This window comes from Oncorhynchus gorbuscha, linkage group LG23 (assembly GCF_021184085.1).
Source record: "Oncorhynchus gorbuscha isolate QuinsamMale2020 ecotype Even-year linkage group LG23, OgorEven_v1.0, whole genome shotgun sequence".
Classification (NCBI taxonomy): Eukaryota; Metazoa; Chordata; class Actinopteri; order Salmoniformes; family Salmonidae; genus Oncorhynchus; species Oncorhynchus gorbuscha.
The window spans coordinates 10,462,695-10,478,425 of NC_060195.1; the positions used below are offsets into that span (position 1 = coordinate 10,462,695).

Consider the following 15,731-nt stretch of genomic DNA (forward strand, 5'->3'; position numbering starts at 1 on the left):
ACTACCCTATGGGCCCTGGTCAACAGTAGTACACTACCCTATGGGCCCTGGTCAACAGTAGTGCACAACCCTATGGGCCCTGGTCAACAGTAGTACACTACCCTATGGACCCTGGTCAACAGTAGTACACTACCCTATGGGCCCTGGTCAACAGTAGTACACTACCCTATGGGCCCTGGTCAACAGTAGTACACTACCCTGTGGGCCCTGGTCAACAGTAGTACACTACCCTATGGGCCCTGGTCAACAGTAGTGCACTATATAGGGAATGAGGTGCCATTTGGGAGACTTCTGTAATCAGTAAGTCATACATGATCTGTTTATCATTGCAACGACACACCAGTATTTTAATGTTATAGACCAGGAGTATTACATTCTGAGGTCCGGAGCTTCTGGTTCACTGTTCTACCTGATAATTCATTTCACACACCCATGGTGTCCCAGGTCTAAATCAGTCCCTGATTATAGATGAACAATGAAAAAAACACAGTAGAACTGGCTTTGAGGTCCAGAGTTGAGTTTGAGAATTATAGAATATACAAAATACAAAATTAAATCATTAAAAAAGTACAAATATAAAATTGAATCAATTATTTCCAAATCAGTCTGCTCGTTTCCTCTTCTTTACCTCGCTATCTTCGGCCCCATGATGTTCCATGATGTCATAACAGAACAGAGACCTTAATAACCCATACCATGATGTTCCATGATGTCATAACAGAACAGAATAGAGATCTTAATAACCCATACCATGATGTTCCATGATGTCATAACAGAACAGAATCGAGACCTTCATAACCCATACCATGATGTTCCATGATGTCATAACAGAACAGAATAGAGACCTTAATAACCCATACCATGATGTTCCATGATGTCATAACAGAACAGAATAGAGACCATCATAACCCATACCATGATGTTCCAAGATGTCATAACAGAACAGAATAGAGACCATAATAACCCATACCATGATGTTCCATGATGTCATAACAGAACAGAATAGAGACCTTCATAACCCATACCATGATGTTCCATGATGTCATAACAGAACAGAGACCTCAATAACCCATACCATGATGTTCCATGATGTCATAACAGAACAGAATAGAGACCTTAATAACCCATACCATGATGTTCCATGATGTCATAACAGAACAGAATAGAGACCTTAATAACCCATACCATGATGTTCCATGATGTCATAACAGAACAGAATAGAGATCTTAATAACCCATACCATGAGGTTCCATGATGTCATAGCAGAACAGAGACCTCAATAACCCATACCATGATGTTCCATGATGTCATAACAGAACAGAATAGAGACCTTAATTACCCATACCATGATGTTACTTGATGTCATAACATAAATTTCGGTGTTCCTCAAGGTTCCGTTTTAGGACCACTATTGTTTTCACTATATATTTTACCTCTTGGGTATGTTATTCGAAAACATAATGTTAACTTTCACTGCTATCTGGATGACACACAGCTGTACATTTCAATAAAACATGGTGAAGCCCCAAAATTGCCCTTGCTAGAAGCATGTGTTTCAGACATAAGGAAGTGGATGGCTGCAAACTTTCTACTTTTAAACTCGGACAAAACAGAGATGCTTGTTCTAGGTCCCAAAGAACAAAGAGATCTTCTGTTGAATCTGACAATTAATCTTAATGGTTGTACAGTCGTCTCAAATAAAACTGTGAAGGACCTCGGCGTTACTCTGGACCCTGATCTCTCTTTTGAAGAACATATCAAGACCATTTCAAGGACAGCTTTTTTCCATCTACGTAACATTGCAAAAATCAGAAACTTTCTGTCCAAAAATGATGCAGAAAAATTAATCCATGCTTTTGTCACTTCTAGGTTAGACTACTGCAATGCTCTACTTTCTGGCTACCCGGATAAAGCACTAAATAAACTTCAGTTGGTGCTAAATACGGCCGCTAGAATACTGACTAGAACCAAAAAAAAATATCATATTACTCCAGTGCAAGCCTCTCTACACTGGCTTCCTGTCAAAGCAAGGGCTGATTTCAAGGTTTTACTGCTAACCTACAAAGCAGAGACGCAAACTCGGTCTCAACCTTTAAGTCTTTACTGAAGACTCATCTCTTCAGTGGGTCATATGATTGAGTGTAGTCTGGCCCAGGAGTGGGAAGGTGAACGGAAAGGCTCTGGAGCAACGAACCGCCCTTGCTGTCTCTGCCTGGCCGGTTCCCCTCTTTCCACTGGGATTCTCTGCCTCTAACCCTATTACGGGGGCTGAGTCACTGGCTTACTGGGGCTCTCTCATGCCGTCCCTGGAAGGGGTGCGTCACCTGAGTGGGTTGATTCACTGATGTGGTCATCCTGTCTGGGTTGGCGCCCCCCCTTGGGCTGTGCCATGGCAGAGATCTTTGTGGGCTATACTCAGCCTTGTCTCAGGATGGTAGGTTGGTGGTTGAAGATATCTCTCTAGTGGTGTGGGGGCTGTGCTTTGGCAAAGTGGGTGGGGTTATATCCTTCCTGTTTGGCCCTGTCTGGGGGTGTCCTCGGATGGGGCCACAGTGTCTCCTGACCCCTCCTGTCTCAGCCTCCAGTATTTATGCTGCAGTAGTTTATGTGTCGGGGGGCTAGAGTCAGTTTGTTATATCTGGAGTACTTCTCCTGTCCTATTCGGTGTCCTGTGTGAATCTAAGTGTGCGTTCTCTAATTCTCTCCTTCTCTCTTTCTTTCTCTCTCTCGGAGGACCTGAGCCCTAGGACCATGCCCCAGGAATACCTGACATGATGACTCCTTGCTGTCCCCAGTCCACCTGGCCGTGCTGCTGCTCCAGTTTCAACTGTTCTGCCTTATTATTATACGACCATGCTGGTCATTTATGAACATTTGAACATATTGGCCATGTTCTGTTATAATCTCCACCTGGCACAGCCAGAAGAGGACTGGCCACCCCATATAGCCTGGTTCCTCTCTCAGTTTCTTCCTAGGTTTTGGCCTTTCTAGGGAGTTTTTCCTAGCCACCGTGCTTCTACACCTGCATTGCTTGCTGTTTGGGGTTTTAGGCTGGGTTTCTGTACAGCACTTTGAGATATCAGCTGATGTACGAAGGGCTATATAAATACATTTGATTTGAATTTGATTTGATAACAGAACAGAATAGAGACCTTAATAACCCATACCATGATGTTCCATGATGTCATAACAGAACAGAATAGAGACTTTATGAACACATACCTGGCCTGTTCCATGATGTCATAACAGAACAGAATAGAGACTTTATGAATACATACCTGACATGTTCCATGATGTCATAACAGAACAGAATAGAGACTTTATGAACACATACCTGGCCTGTTCCATGATGTCATAACAGAACAGAATAGAGACTTTATGAACACATACCTGGCCTGTTCCATGGTGTCCTTGCCCAGGTATATGATCCAGTAGAAGAGGTTGAAGAGGGCGAAGGCCAGGGGGAACATGATGCGGGAGTACTGGTCTATTGGGCTGGTGCCAGCCAGCGCTGGGATGGGGGGCACAGCTGAACCCTGTTGCAGGAAGATGGGCACCGAGGGGCCAGTGTCCATCTCACTCTGGGATATGGAGTTATACCTCTTCTTCAGGCCTCCTCTCTCTGAGAGTGGCTGGGGGAACAGGGTTGGGTGATGGTGAAGGGTTAGGGGAGGGAATGGAGGAGGGGTGGGGTGGAGGTAGAGGATTAAAGAGAACAGACAACAGGGATCATTAATGTGGTAGAATTCCCTATCTAGAAGATCTACCATGGAATCATGGATACTACTGAAGTAGAGAACATATGTATACAAAAGTTTTGAGAATGACACAAATATTAATTTTCACAAAGTCTGCTGCCTCAGTTTGTATGATGGCAATTTGCATATACTCCAGAATGTTATGAAGAGTGATCAGATGAATTGCAAAGTCCCTCTTTGACATGCAAATGAACTGAATCCCCAATAAACATTTCCATTGTATTTCAGCCCTGCCACAAAAGGACCAGCTGACATCATGTCAGTGATTCTCTCGTTAACACAGGTGTGAGTGCTGACTAGGACAAGGCTGGAGGTCACTGTCATTCTGATTGAGTTTGAATAACAGACTGGAAGCTTCAAAAGGAGGGTGGTGCTTGGAATCAATGTTCTTCCTCTGTCAACAATGTTTCCTTGCATGGAAACACGTGACATCATCAGTGCTTCACACAAAAAGGGCTTCACAGGCGGTTCAATTGTTGTGGTTCAATTGTTGTGAAGAAGGCTTCAGGGCGCCCAAGAAAGTCCAGCAAGCGCCAGGACCGTCTCCTAAAGTTGATTCAGCTGCAGAATCGGGCACCACCAGTACAGAGCTTGCTCGGGAATGGCAGCAGGCAGGCGGACAAACTCGAAGCATTGATTATGCAAGAATGGGCTGCCATCAGTCAGGATGTGGCCCAGAAGTTAATTGACAGCATGCCAGGGCGGATTGCAGAGGTCTTGAAAAAGAAGGGTCAACAGTGCAAATATTGACTCTTTGCATCAACTTCATGTAATTGTCAATAAAAGCCTTTGACACTTATGAAATGCTTATAATTATACTTCAGTATTCCATAGTAACATCTGACAAAAATATCTAAAGACACTGAAGCAGCAGACTTTGTGAAAATTAATCTTTGTGTCATTCTCAAAACTTTTGGCCACGACTGTACACTCCTATAGTATGATGCTGCAGGTAATATGTATGTATACGCGTGGTCTCTCTCTCTCTCTCTCGCAACACTATTCAACACCACACAACAGTCCATGCCATTGCCAATTGTCTGTATAGCACGCAGCAGTTCTGTAGCTGAATGGAGAGAGTCTTAGTGATGGTGTTCTGTAGTTGAATGGAGAGAGTCTTAGTGATGGTGTTCTGTAGCTGAATAGAGAGAGTCTTAGTGATGGTGTTCTGTAGTTGAATGGAGAGTCTTAGTGATGGTGTTCTGTAGCTGAATGGAGAGAGTCTTAGTGATGGTGTTCTGTAGCTGAATAGAGAGAGTCTTAGTGATGGTGTTCTGTAGTTGAATGGAGAGTCTTAGTGATGGTGTTCTGTAGCTGAATGGAGAGAGCCTTAGTGATGGTGTTCTGTAGTTGAATGGAGAGTCTTAGGGATGGTGTTCTGTAGTTGAATGGAGAGAGTCTTAGTGATGGTGTTCTGTAGCTGAATAGAGAGATTCTTAGTGATGGTGTTCTGTAGCTGAATGGAGAGAGTCTTAGTGATGGTGTTCTGTAGTTGAATGGAGAGAGTCTTAGTGATGGTGTTCTGTAGTTGAATGGAGAGAGTCTTAGTGATGGTGTTCTGTAGTTGAATGGGGAGAGCCTTAGTGATGGTGTTCTGTAGTTGAATGGGGAGAGTCTTAGTGATGGTGTTCTGTAGTTGAATGGGGAGAGTCTTAGTGATGGTGTTCTGTAGTTGAATGGAGAGAGTATTACTGATGGTGTTCTGTAGTTGAATGGGGAGAGTCTTAGTGATGGTGTTCTGTAGTTGAATGGAGAGAGTCTTAGTGATGGTGTTCTGTAGTTGAATGGAGATTGTCTTAGTGATGGTGTTCTGTAGTTGAATGGGGAGAGTCTTAGTGATGGTGTTCTGTAGTTGAATGGGGAGAGCCTTAGTGATGGTGTTCTGTAGTTGAATGGGGAGAGCCTTAGTGATGGTGTTCTGTAGTTGAATGGGGAGAGCCTTAGTGATGGTGTTCTGTAGTTGAATGGAGAGAGTATTACTGATGGTGTTCTGTAGTTGAATGGGGAGAGTCTTAGTGATGGTGTTCTGTAGTTGAATGGGGAGAGTATTAGTGATGGTGTTCTGTAGCTGAATGGAGATTGTCTTAGTGATGGTGTTCTGTAGTTGAATAGAGAGAGTCTTAGGGATGGTGTTCTGTAGTTGAATAGAGAGAGTCTTAGTGATGGTGTTCTGCAGTTGAATGGAGAGAGTATTACTGATGGTGTTCTGTAGTTGAATGGGGAGAGTCTTAGGGATGGTGTTCTGTAGTTGAATGGGGAGAGTCTTAGTGATGGTGTTCTGTAGTTGAATGGGGAGAGTCTTAGTGATGGTGTTCTGTAGTTGAATGGAGAGAGTATTACTGATGGTGTTCTGTAGTTGAATGGGGAGAGTCTTAGTGATGGTGTTCTGTAGTTGAATGGAGAGAGTCTTAGTGATGGTGTTCTGTAGTTGAATGGAGATTGTCTTAGTGATGGTGTTCTGTAGTTGAATGGGGAGAGTCTTAGTGATGGTGTTCTGTAGTTGAATGGGGAGAGCCTTAGTGATGGTGTTCTGTAGTTGAATGGGGAGAGCCTTAGTGATGGTGTTCTGTAGTTGAATGGGGAGAGCCTTAGTGATGGTGTTCTGTAGTTGAATGGAGAGAGTATTACTGATGGTGTTCTGTAGTTGAATGGGGAGAGTCTTAGTGATGGTGTTCTGTAGTTGAATGGGGAGAGTATTAGTGATGGTGTTCTGTAGCTGAATGGAGATTGTCTTAGTGATGGTGTTCTGTAGTTGAATAGAGAGAGTCTTAGGGATGGTGTTCTGTAGTTGAATAGAGAGAGTCTTAGTGATGGTGTTCTGCAGTTGAATGGAGAGAGTATTACTGATGGTGTTCTGTAGTTGAATGGGGAGAGTCTTAGGGATGGTGTTCTGTAGTTGAATGGAGAGAGTCTTAGGGATGGTGTTCTGTAGTTGAATGGAGAGAGCCTTAGTGATGGTGTTCTGTAGTTGAATGGAGAGAGTATTACTGATGGTGTTCTGTAGTTGAATGGGGAGAGTCTTAGTGATGGTGTTCTGTAGTTGAATGGAGAGAGTCTTAGTGATGGTGTTCTGTAGTTGAATGGAGAGAGTCTTAGTGATGGTGTTCTGTAGTTGAATGGAGAGAGTCTTAGTGATGGTGTTCTGTAGTTGAATGGAGAGAGTCTTAGTGATGGTGTTCTGTAGTTGAATGGGGAGAGTCTTAGTGATGGTGTTCTGTAGTTGAATGGGGAGAGTCTTAGGGATGGTGTTCTGTAGCTGAATGGAGATTGTGTTAGTGATGGTGTTCTGTAGCTGAATGGAGATTGTCTTAGTGATGGTGTTCTGTAGTTGAATGGGGAGAGTGTTAGGGATGGTGTTCTGTAGCTGAATGGAGATTGTCTTAGTGATGGTGTTCTGTAGTTGAATGGGGAGAGTCTTAGGGATGGTGTTCTGTAGCTGAATGGAGATTGTCTTAGTGATGGTGTTCTGTAGTTGAATGGGGAGAGTCTTAGGGATGGTGTTCTGTAGTTGAATGGAGAGAGTCTTAGTGATGGTGTTCTGTAGTTGAATGGAGAGAGTCTTACTGATGGTGTTCTGTAGTTGAATGGGGAGAGTGTTAGGGATGGTGTTCTGTAGCTGAATGGAGATTGTCTTAGTGATGGTGTTCTGTAGTTGAATGGGGAGAGTCTTAGGGATGGTGTTCTGTAGTTGAATGGGGAGAGTCTTAGGGATGGTGTTCTGTAGCTGAATGGAGATTGTCTTAGTGATGGTGTTCTGTAGTTGAATGGGGAGAGTCTTAGGGATGGTGTTCTGTAGTTGAATGGGGAGAGTCTTAGGGATGGTGTTCTGTAGCTGAATGGAGATTGTCTTAGTGATGGTGTTCTGTAGTTGAATGGGGAGAGTATTACTGATGGTGTTCTGTAGTTGAATGGAGTCTTAGTGATGGTGTTCTGTAGTTGAATAGAGGGAGTCTTAGTGATGGTGTTCTGTAGTTGAATGGGGAGAGTCTTAGTGATGGTGTTCTGTAGTTGAATGGAGAGAGTCTTAGTGATGGTGTTCTGTAGTTGAATGGGGAGAGTCTTAGGGATGGTGTTCTGTAGCTGAATGGAGATTGTCTTAGTGATGGTGTTCTGTAGTTGAATGGGGAGAGTCTTAGGGATGGTGTTCTGTAGTTGAATGGAGAGAGTCTTAGTGATGGTGTTCTGTAGTTGAATGGAGAGAGTCTTAGTGATGGTGTTCTGTAGTTGAATGGGGAGAGTATTAGGGATGGTGTTCTGTAGCTGAATGGAGATTGTCTTAGTGATGGTGTTCTGTAGTTGAACAGAGAGAGTCTTAGTGATGGTGTTCTGTAGTTGAATGGGGAGAGTCTTAGGGATGGTGTTCTGTAGCTGAATGGAGATTGTCTTGGTGATGGTGTTCTGTAGTTGAATGGAGAGAGCCTTAGTGATGGTGTTCTGTAGTTGAATGGAGAGAGTCTTAGTGATGGTGTTCTGTAGTTTAATGGGGAGAGTCTTAGTGATGGTGTTCTGTAGTTGAATGGGGAGAGTCTTAGTGATGGTGTTCTGTAGTTGAACAGAGAGAGTCTTAGTGATGGTGTTCTGTAGTTGAATGGGGAGAGTCTTAGGGATGGTGTTCTGTAGTTGAATGGAGAGAGTCTTAGTGATGGTGTTCTGTAGTTGAATGGAGAGAGTCTTAGTGATGGTGTTCTGTAGTTGAATGGAGAGAGTCTTAGGGATGGTGTTCTGTAGTTGAATGGAGAGAGTCTTAGTGATGGTGTTCTGTAGTTGAATGGAGATTGTCTTAGTGATGGTGTTCTGTAGTTGAATGGGGAGAGTCTTAGGGATGGTGTTCTGTAGCTGAATTGAGATTGTCTTAGTGATGGTGTTCCGTAGTTGAACAGAGAGAGTCTTAGTGATGGTTTTCTGTAGTTGAATGGAGATTGTCTTAGTGATGGTGTTCTGTAGTTGAATGGGGAGAGTCTTAGGGATGGTGTTCTGTAGCTGAATGGAGATTGTCTTAGTGATGGTGTTCTGTAGTTGAATGGGGAGAGTCTAAGGGATAGTGTTCTGTAGTTGAATGGAGAGAGCCTTAGTGATGGTGTTCTGTAGTTGAATGGAGAGATTCTTACTGATGGTGTTCTGTAGTTGAATGGGGAGAGTCTTAGGGATGGTGTTCTGTAGTTGAATGGAGAGAGTCTTAGTGATGGTGTTCTGTAGTTGAATGGGGAGAGTCTTAGGGATGGTGTTCTGTAGCTGAATGGAGATTGTCTTAGTGATGGTGTTCTGTAGTTGAATGGGGAGAGTCTTAAGGATGGTGTTCTGTAGTTGAATGGAGAGAGTCTTAGTGATGGTGTTCTGTAGTTGAATGGAGAGAGTCTTAGTGATGGTGTTCTGTAGTTGAATGGGGAGAGTCTTAGGGATGGTGTTCTGTAGTTGAATGGAGAGAGTCTTAGTGATGGTGTTCTGTAGTTGAATGGAGAGAGTCTTACTGATGGTGTTCTGTAGTTGAATGGGGAGAGTGTTAGGGATGGTGTTCTGTAGCTGAATGGAGATTGTCTTAGTGATGGTGTTCTGTAGTTGAATGGGGAGAGTCTTAGGGATGGTGTTCTGTAGTTGAATGGGGAGAGTCTTAGGGATGGTGTTCTGTAGCTGAATGGAGATTGTCTTAGTGATGGTGTTCTGTAGTTGAATGGGGAGAGTCTTAGGGATGGTGTTCTGTAGTTGAATGGGGAGAGTCTTAGGGATGGTGTTCTGTAGCTGAATGGAGATTGTCTTAGTGATGGTGTTCTGTAGTTGAATGGGGAGAGTATTACTGATGGTGTTCTGTAGTTGAATGGAGTCTTAGTGATGGTGTTCTGTAGTTGAATAGAGGGAGTCTTAGTGATGGTGTTCTGTAGTTGAATGGGGAGAGTCTTAGTGATGGTGTTCTGTAGTTGAATGGAGAGAGTCTTAGTGATGGTGTTCTGTAGTTGAATGGGGAGAGTCTTAGGGATGGTGTTCTGTAGCTGAATGGAGATTGTCTTAGTGATGGTGTTCTGTAGTTGAAACGGGAGAGTCTTAGGGATGGTGTTCTGTAGTTGAATGGAGAGAGTCTTAGTGATGGTGTTCTGTAGTTGAATGGAGAGAGTCTTAGTGATGGTGTTCTGTAGTTGAATGGGGAGAGTATTAGGGATGGTGTTCTGTAGCTGAATGGAGATTGTCTTAGTGATGGTGTTCTGTAGTTGAACAGAGAGAGTCTTAGTGATGGTGTTCTGTAGTTGAATGGGGAGAGTCTTAGGGATGGTGTTCTGTAGTTGAATGGAGAGAGTCTTAGTGATGGTGTTCTGTAGTTGAATGGAGAGAGTCTTAGTGATGGTGTTCTGTAGTTGAATGGAGAGAGTCTTAGGGATGGTGTTCTGTAGTTGAATGGAGAGAGTCTTAGTGATGGTGTTCTGTAGTTGAATGGAGATTGTCTTAGTGATGGTGTTCTGTAGTTGAATGGGGAGAGTCTTAGGGATGGTGTTCTGTAGCTGAATTGAGATTGTCTTAGTGATGGTGTTCCGTAGTTGAACAGAGAGAGTCTTAGTGATGGTTTTCTGTAGTTGAATGGAGATTGTCTTAGTGATGGTGTTCTGTAGTTGAATGGGGAGAGTCTTAGGGATGGTGTTCTGTAGCTGAATGGAGATTGTCTTAGTGATGGTGTTCTGTAGTTGAATGGGGAGAGTCTAAGGGATAGTGTTCTGTAGTTGAATGGAGAGAGCCTTAGTGATGGTGTTCTGTAGTTGAATGGAGAGATTCTTACTGATGGTGTTCTGTAGTTGAATGGGGAGAGTCTTAGGGATGGTGTTCTGTAGTTGAATGGAGAGAGTCTTAGGAGATGGTGTTCTGTAGTTGAATGGGGAGAGTCTTAGGGATGGTGTTCTGTAGCTGAATGGAGATTGTCTTAGTGATGGTGTTCTGTAGTTGAATGGGGAGAGTCTTAGGGATGGTGTTCTGTAGTTGAATGGAGAGAGTCTTAGTGATGGTGTTCTGTAGTTGAATGGAGAGAGTCTTAGTGATGGTGTTCTGTAGTTGAATGGGGAGAGTCTTAGGGATGGTGTTCTGTAGCTGAATGGAGATTGTCTTAGTGATGGTGTTCTGTAGTTGAATGGGGAGAGTCTTAAGGATGGTGTTCTGTAGTTGAATGGAGAGAGTCTTAGTGATGGTGTTCTGTAGTTGAATGGAGAGAGTCTTAGTGATGGTGTTCTGTAGTTGAATGGGGAGAGTCTTAGGGATGGTGTTCTGTAGCTGAATGGAGAGAGTCTTACTGATGGTGTTCTGTAGTTGAATGGAGAGAGTCTTAGTGATGGTGTTCTGTAGTTGAATGGGGAGAGTCTTAGGGATGGTGTTCTGTAGTCGAATGGAGAGAGTCTTAGTGATGGTGTTCTGTAGTTGAATGGAGTCTTAGTGATGGTGTTCTGTAGTTGAATGGGGAGAGTCTTAGGGATGGTGTTCTGTAGTTGAATGGAGAGAGTCTTAGTGATGGTGTTCTGTAGTTGAATGGAGAGAGTCTTAGTGATGGTGTTCTGTAGTTGAATGGAGAGAGTCTTACTGATGGTGTTCTGTAGTTGAATGGGGAGAGTCTTAGTGATGGTGTTCTGTAGTTGAATGGAGATTGTCTTAGGGATGGTGTTCTGTAGTTGGATGGGGAGAGTCTTAGGGATGGTGTTCTGTAGTTGAATAGAGAGAGTCTTAGGGATGGTGTTCTGTAGTTGAATGGGGAGAGTCTTAGTGATGGTGTTCTGTAGTTGAATGGAGATTGTCTTAGTGATGGTGTTCTGTAGTTGGATGGGGAGAGTCTTAGGGATGGTGTTCTGTAGTTGAATAGAGAGAGTCTTAGTGATGGTGTTCTGTAGTTGAATGGAGAGTGCCTTAGTGATGGTGTTCTGTAGCTGAATGGAGATTGTCTTAGTGATGGTGTTCTGTAGTTGAATGGGGAGAGTCGTAGGGATGGTGTTCTGTAGTTGAATGGAGAGAGTCTTACTGATGGTGTTCTGTAGTTGAATGGAGAGAGTCTTAATGATGGTGTTCTGTAGTTTAATGGGGAGAGTCTTAGGGATGGTGTTCTGTAGCTGAATGGAGATTGTCTTAGTGATGGTGTTCTGTAGCTGAATGGAGATTGTCTTAGTTATGGTGTTCTGTAGTTGAATGGGGAGAGTCTTAGGGGTGGTGTTCTGTAGTTGAATGGAGAGAGTCGTAGTGATGGTGTTCTGTAGTTGAATGGGGAGAGTCTTAGGGATGGTGTTCTGTAGCTGAATGGAGATTGTCTTAGTGATGGTGTTCTGTAGTTGAATGGGGAGAGTCTTAGGGATAGTGTTCTGTAGTTGAATAGAGAGAGTCTTAGTGATGGTGTTCTGTAGTTGAATAGAGAGAGTCTTAGGGATGGTGTTCTGTAGTTGAATGGGGAGAGTCTTAGTGATGGTGTTCTGTAGTTGAATGGAGATTGTCTTAGTGATGGTGTTCTGTAGTTGGATGGGGAGAGTCTTAGGGATGGTGTTCTGTAGTTGAATAGAGAGAATCTTAGTGATGGTGTTCTGTAGTTGAATGGGGAGAGTCTTAGGGATGGTGTTCTGTAGCTGAATGGAGAGAGTCTTAGTGATGGTGTTCTGTAGTTGAATGGAGAGAGCCTTAGTGATTGTGTTCTGTAGTTGAATGGAGAGAGTCTTACTGATGGTGTTCTGTAGTTGAATGGGGATAGTCTTAGTGATGGTGTTCTGTAGTTGAATGGGGAGAGTCTTAGTGATGGTGTTCTGTAGTTGAATGGGGAGAGTCTTAGTGATGGTGTTCTGTAGTTGAATGGGGAGAGTCTTAGTGATGGTGTTCTGTAATTGAATGGGGAGAGTCTTAGTGATGGTGTTTTGTAGTTGAATGGGGAGAGTCTAAGTGATGGTGTTCTGTAGTTGAATGGAGATTGTCTTAGTGATGGTGTTCTGTAGTTGAATGGGGAGATTCTTAGTGATGGTGTTCTGTAGTTGAATGGGGAGAGTCTTAGGGATGGTGTTCTGTAGTTGAATGGGGAGAGTCTTAGTGATGGTGTTCTGTAGTTGAATGGAGATTGTCTTAGTGATGGTGTTCTGTAGTTGAATGGAGAGAGTCTTAGTGATGGTGTTCTTTAGCTGAATGGAGAGAGTCTTAGTGATGGTGTTCTGTAGTTGAATAGAGATTGTCTTAGTGATGGTGTTCTGTAGTTGAATGGAGAGAGTCTTAGTGATGGTGTTCTGTAGTTGAATGGAGAGAGTCTTAGTGATGGTGTTCTGTAGTTGAATGGAGAGAGTCTTACTGATGGTGTTCTGTAGTTGAATGGAGAGAGTCTTAGTGATGGTGTTCTGTAGTTGAATGGAGAGAGCCAACCTTGGTGAATACTGCTTGTTACAGTTACAGCTACGCACTGTAAACCCCCTAGCTACCAACCCTAACCATGTCTGTCTGTGAGTGTGTGTGTGTCCATTCACCCACCCACCCACCCACCCACCCACCAAACCCCCAAACACCCTTCTTCCAGTAAATGACTTACAGATGAAGCACTCTCATCATCCTCCTCATCATAACTTGCTTCAGCCAGGACCTTCAGTTTGTTCTGCCTGGCGTTCCTCTTCTTCAGTCTGCTGGCCTCCAGCGTGGCCAAGTAGTTGACGGCGGCGAACTCGATGAGCGCGGACGCCACAAACGCAAAACACACGGCGATGAACCAGTCCATGGCTGTAGCGTAGGACACCTTGGGCAGAGACTGGCGGGCGCTGATGCTGAGGGTTGTCATGGTGAGGACCGTGGTGATGCCTGTCGGTTGTCAGGATAGGGGGAGATGGAGACCATAGAAACAGAATTAGAACGCAATTATCATATCTGTGTGGTTGAGACGGGGTTCTAATTACTCACTGTCATTCTGGGATGATAAATTATAGTATGGGTTAAAGATTCAATGGAAGGTACCCCAATACAGGGCTTAGGGATTCCTCATAACACATTTTGGGCACCCCCATACATAATCTCTTGAATGTAATTTGGGGTACCTTCATAACCATGAAATATATGATTCTTTCATCTGTCGCATCATTTTCAGGGCATCCCAAATGTGTAAATTGGAGTGTCCAGGTTCCACAGACTACCCCCTGTAATGTTATTGGAGTGGGGGGTGGGGGGGGGGTATTTTATTTTCTCCCCTTTCCATAAATGTCTTTGCTCCACTAAGGATGACAGAGAAAACTTCACTGATGTCAACTAGATTGAAGCATGTCATTCTATCGATCCATGACATTATTCAGTTGCGCATTGGTTTCTTTAGTCTTCTAGATCAACATATAATGACAGAAGAGAAGCTGTGTGTATCTAATTATAGACAAGTTGACTAACAAATAGCCTACAAATATGAAATTATAAGCAGAAACATATCCAAATCAGGGTAAAAACAAAACCCTGCACTGCATCCCTTGTCAAAAACAATAGTTCTGTCATCTTTGACTGAAGCCTACAGTATAGTGCATGTTCTGTATATGCAGGTCATGGTTGCCTGTGGGCCTCAAATGTTGACTTTCACTCATATGGTCTAGTGGTTGCGGATGGGTTATTAGCAATTGCGTGCGGGTGCGGGTAAAGAAACAGCTGACCCGCGGAACACTAATACCACACAGACCACACAGACCACACAGACCACACATACCACACAGAACACACAGACCACACAGACCACACAGACCACGTAGCTCGCTGCATGAGAGATGAATGTACACAACACAATGACAAGAGAGAGTATTAGAGACATACTCTGTGAAAGTATGCCTTATCTACTTTGAAGAACTGGTAAAATGATTGTCAGACAGCTCTGCATCATAGTTAGGCAGGCTAGCCTAGATAAATAGGATAACTACAGACAGCTCTACAGCATAGTTAGACAGGTTAGCCTAGCTAAATAGGATTACATTTACATTTAAGTCATTTAGCAGATGCTCTTATCCAGAGCGACTTACAAATTGGTGCATTCACCTTATGACATCCAGTGGAACAGTCACTTTACAATAGTGCATCTAAAACTTAAGGGGGGGGGGGTGAGAGGGATTACTTATCCTATCCTAGGTATTCCTTAAAGAGGTGGGGTTTCAGGTGTCTCCGGAAGGTGGTGATTGACTCCGCTGTCCTGGCGTCGTGAGGGAGTTTGTTCCACCATTGGGGGGCCAGGGCAGCGAACAGTTTTGACTGGGCTGAGCGGGAGCTGTACTTCCTCAGTGGTAGGGAGGCGAGCAGGCCAGAGGTGGATGAACGCAGTGCCCTTGTTTGGGTGTAGGGCCTGATCAGAGCCTGGAGGTACTGAGGTGCCGTTCCCCTCACAGCTCCGTAGGCAAGCACCATGGTCTTGTAGCGGATGCGAGCTTCAACTGGAAGCCAGTGGAGAGAACGGAGGAGCAGGGTGACGTGAGAGAACTTGGGAAGGTTGAACACCAGACGGGCTGCGGCGTTCTGGATGAGTTGAAGGGGTTTAATGGCACAGGCAGGGAGCCCAGCCAACAGCGAGTTGCAGTAATCCAGACGGGAGATGACAAGTGCCTGGATTAGGACCTGCGCCGCTTCCTGTGTGAGGCAGGGTCGTACTCTGCGGATGTTGTAGAGCATGAACCTACAGGAACGGGCCACCGCCTTGATGTTGGTTGAGAACGACAGGGTGTTGTCCAGGATCACGCCAAGGTTCTTGGCGCTCTGGGAGGAGGACACAATGGAGTTGTCAACCGTGATGGCGAGGTCATGGAACGGGCAGTCCTTCCCCGGGAGGAAGAGCAGCTCCGTCTTGCCGAGGTTCAGCTTGAGGTGGTGATCCGTCATCCACACTGATATGTCTGCCAGACATGCAGAGATGCGATTCGCCACCTGGTCATCAGAAGGGGGAAAGGAGAAGATTAATTGTGTGTCGTCTGCATAGCAATGATAAGAGAGACCATGTGAGGTTATGACAGAGCCAAGTGACTTGGTGTATAGCGAGAATAGGAG

General features: G+C 44.3%; 1 protein-coding gene across 1 annotated transcript in view; it reads right to left on the reverse strand.

Moving 5' to 3' along the window:
• gabra6a (gamma-aminobutyric acid type A receptor subunit alpha6a) overlaps positions 1–15,731 on the reverse strand; it is a 40,405-nt gene that overhangs the window by 11,032 nt on the left and 13,642 nt on the right. Inside the window, exons 8-9 of the mRNA XM_046324192.1 lie at positions 13,270–13,532; positions 3,391–3,632 (exon numbers count right to left, since the gene is read on the reverse strand). Coding sequence (XP_046180148.1) covers positions 3,391–3,632; positions 13,270–13,532 — 505 coding nt within the window. The remainder of the gene's footprint in view (positions 1–3,390; positions 3,633–13,269; positions 13,533–15,731) is intronic.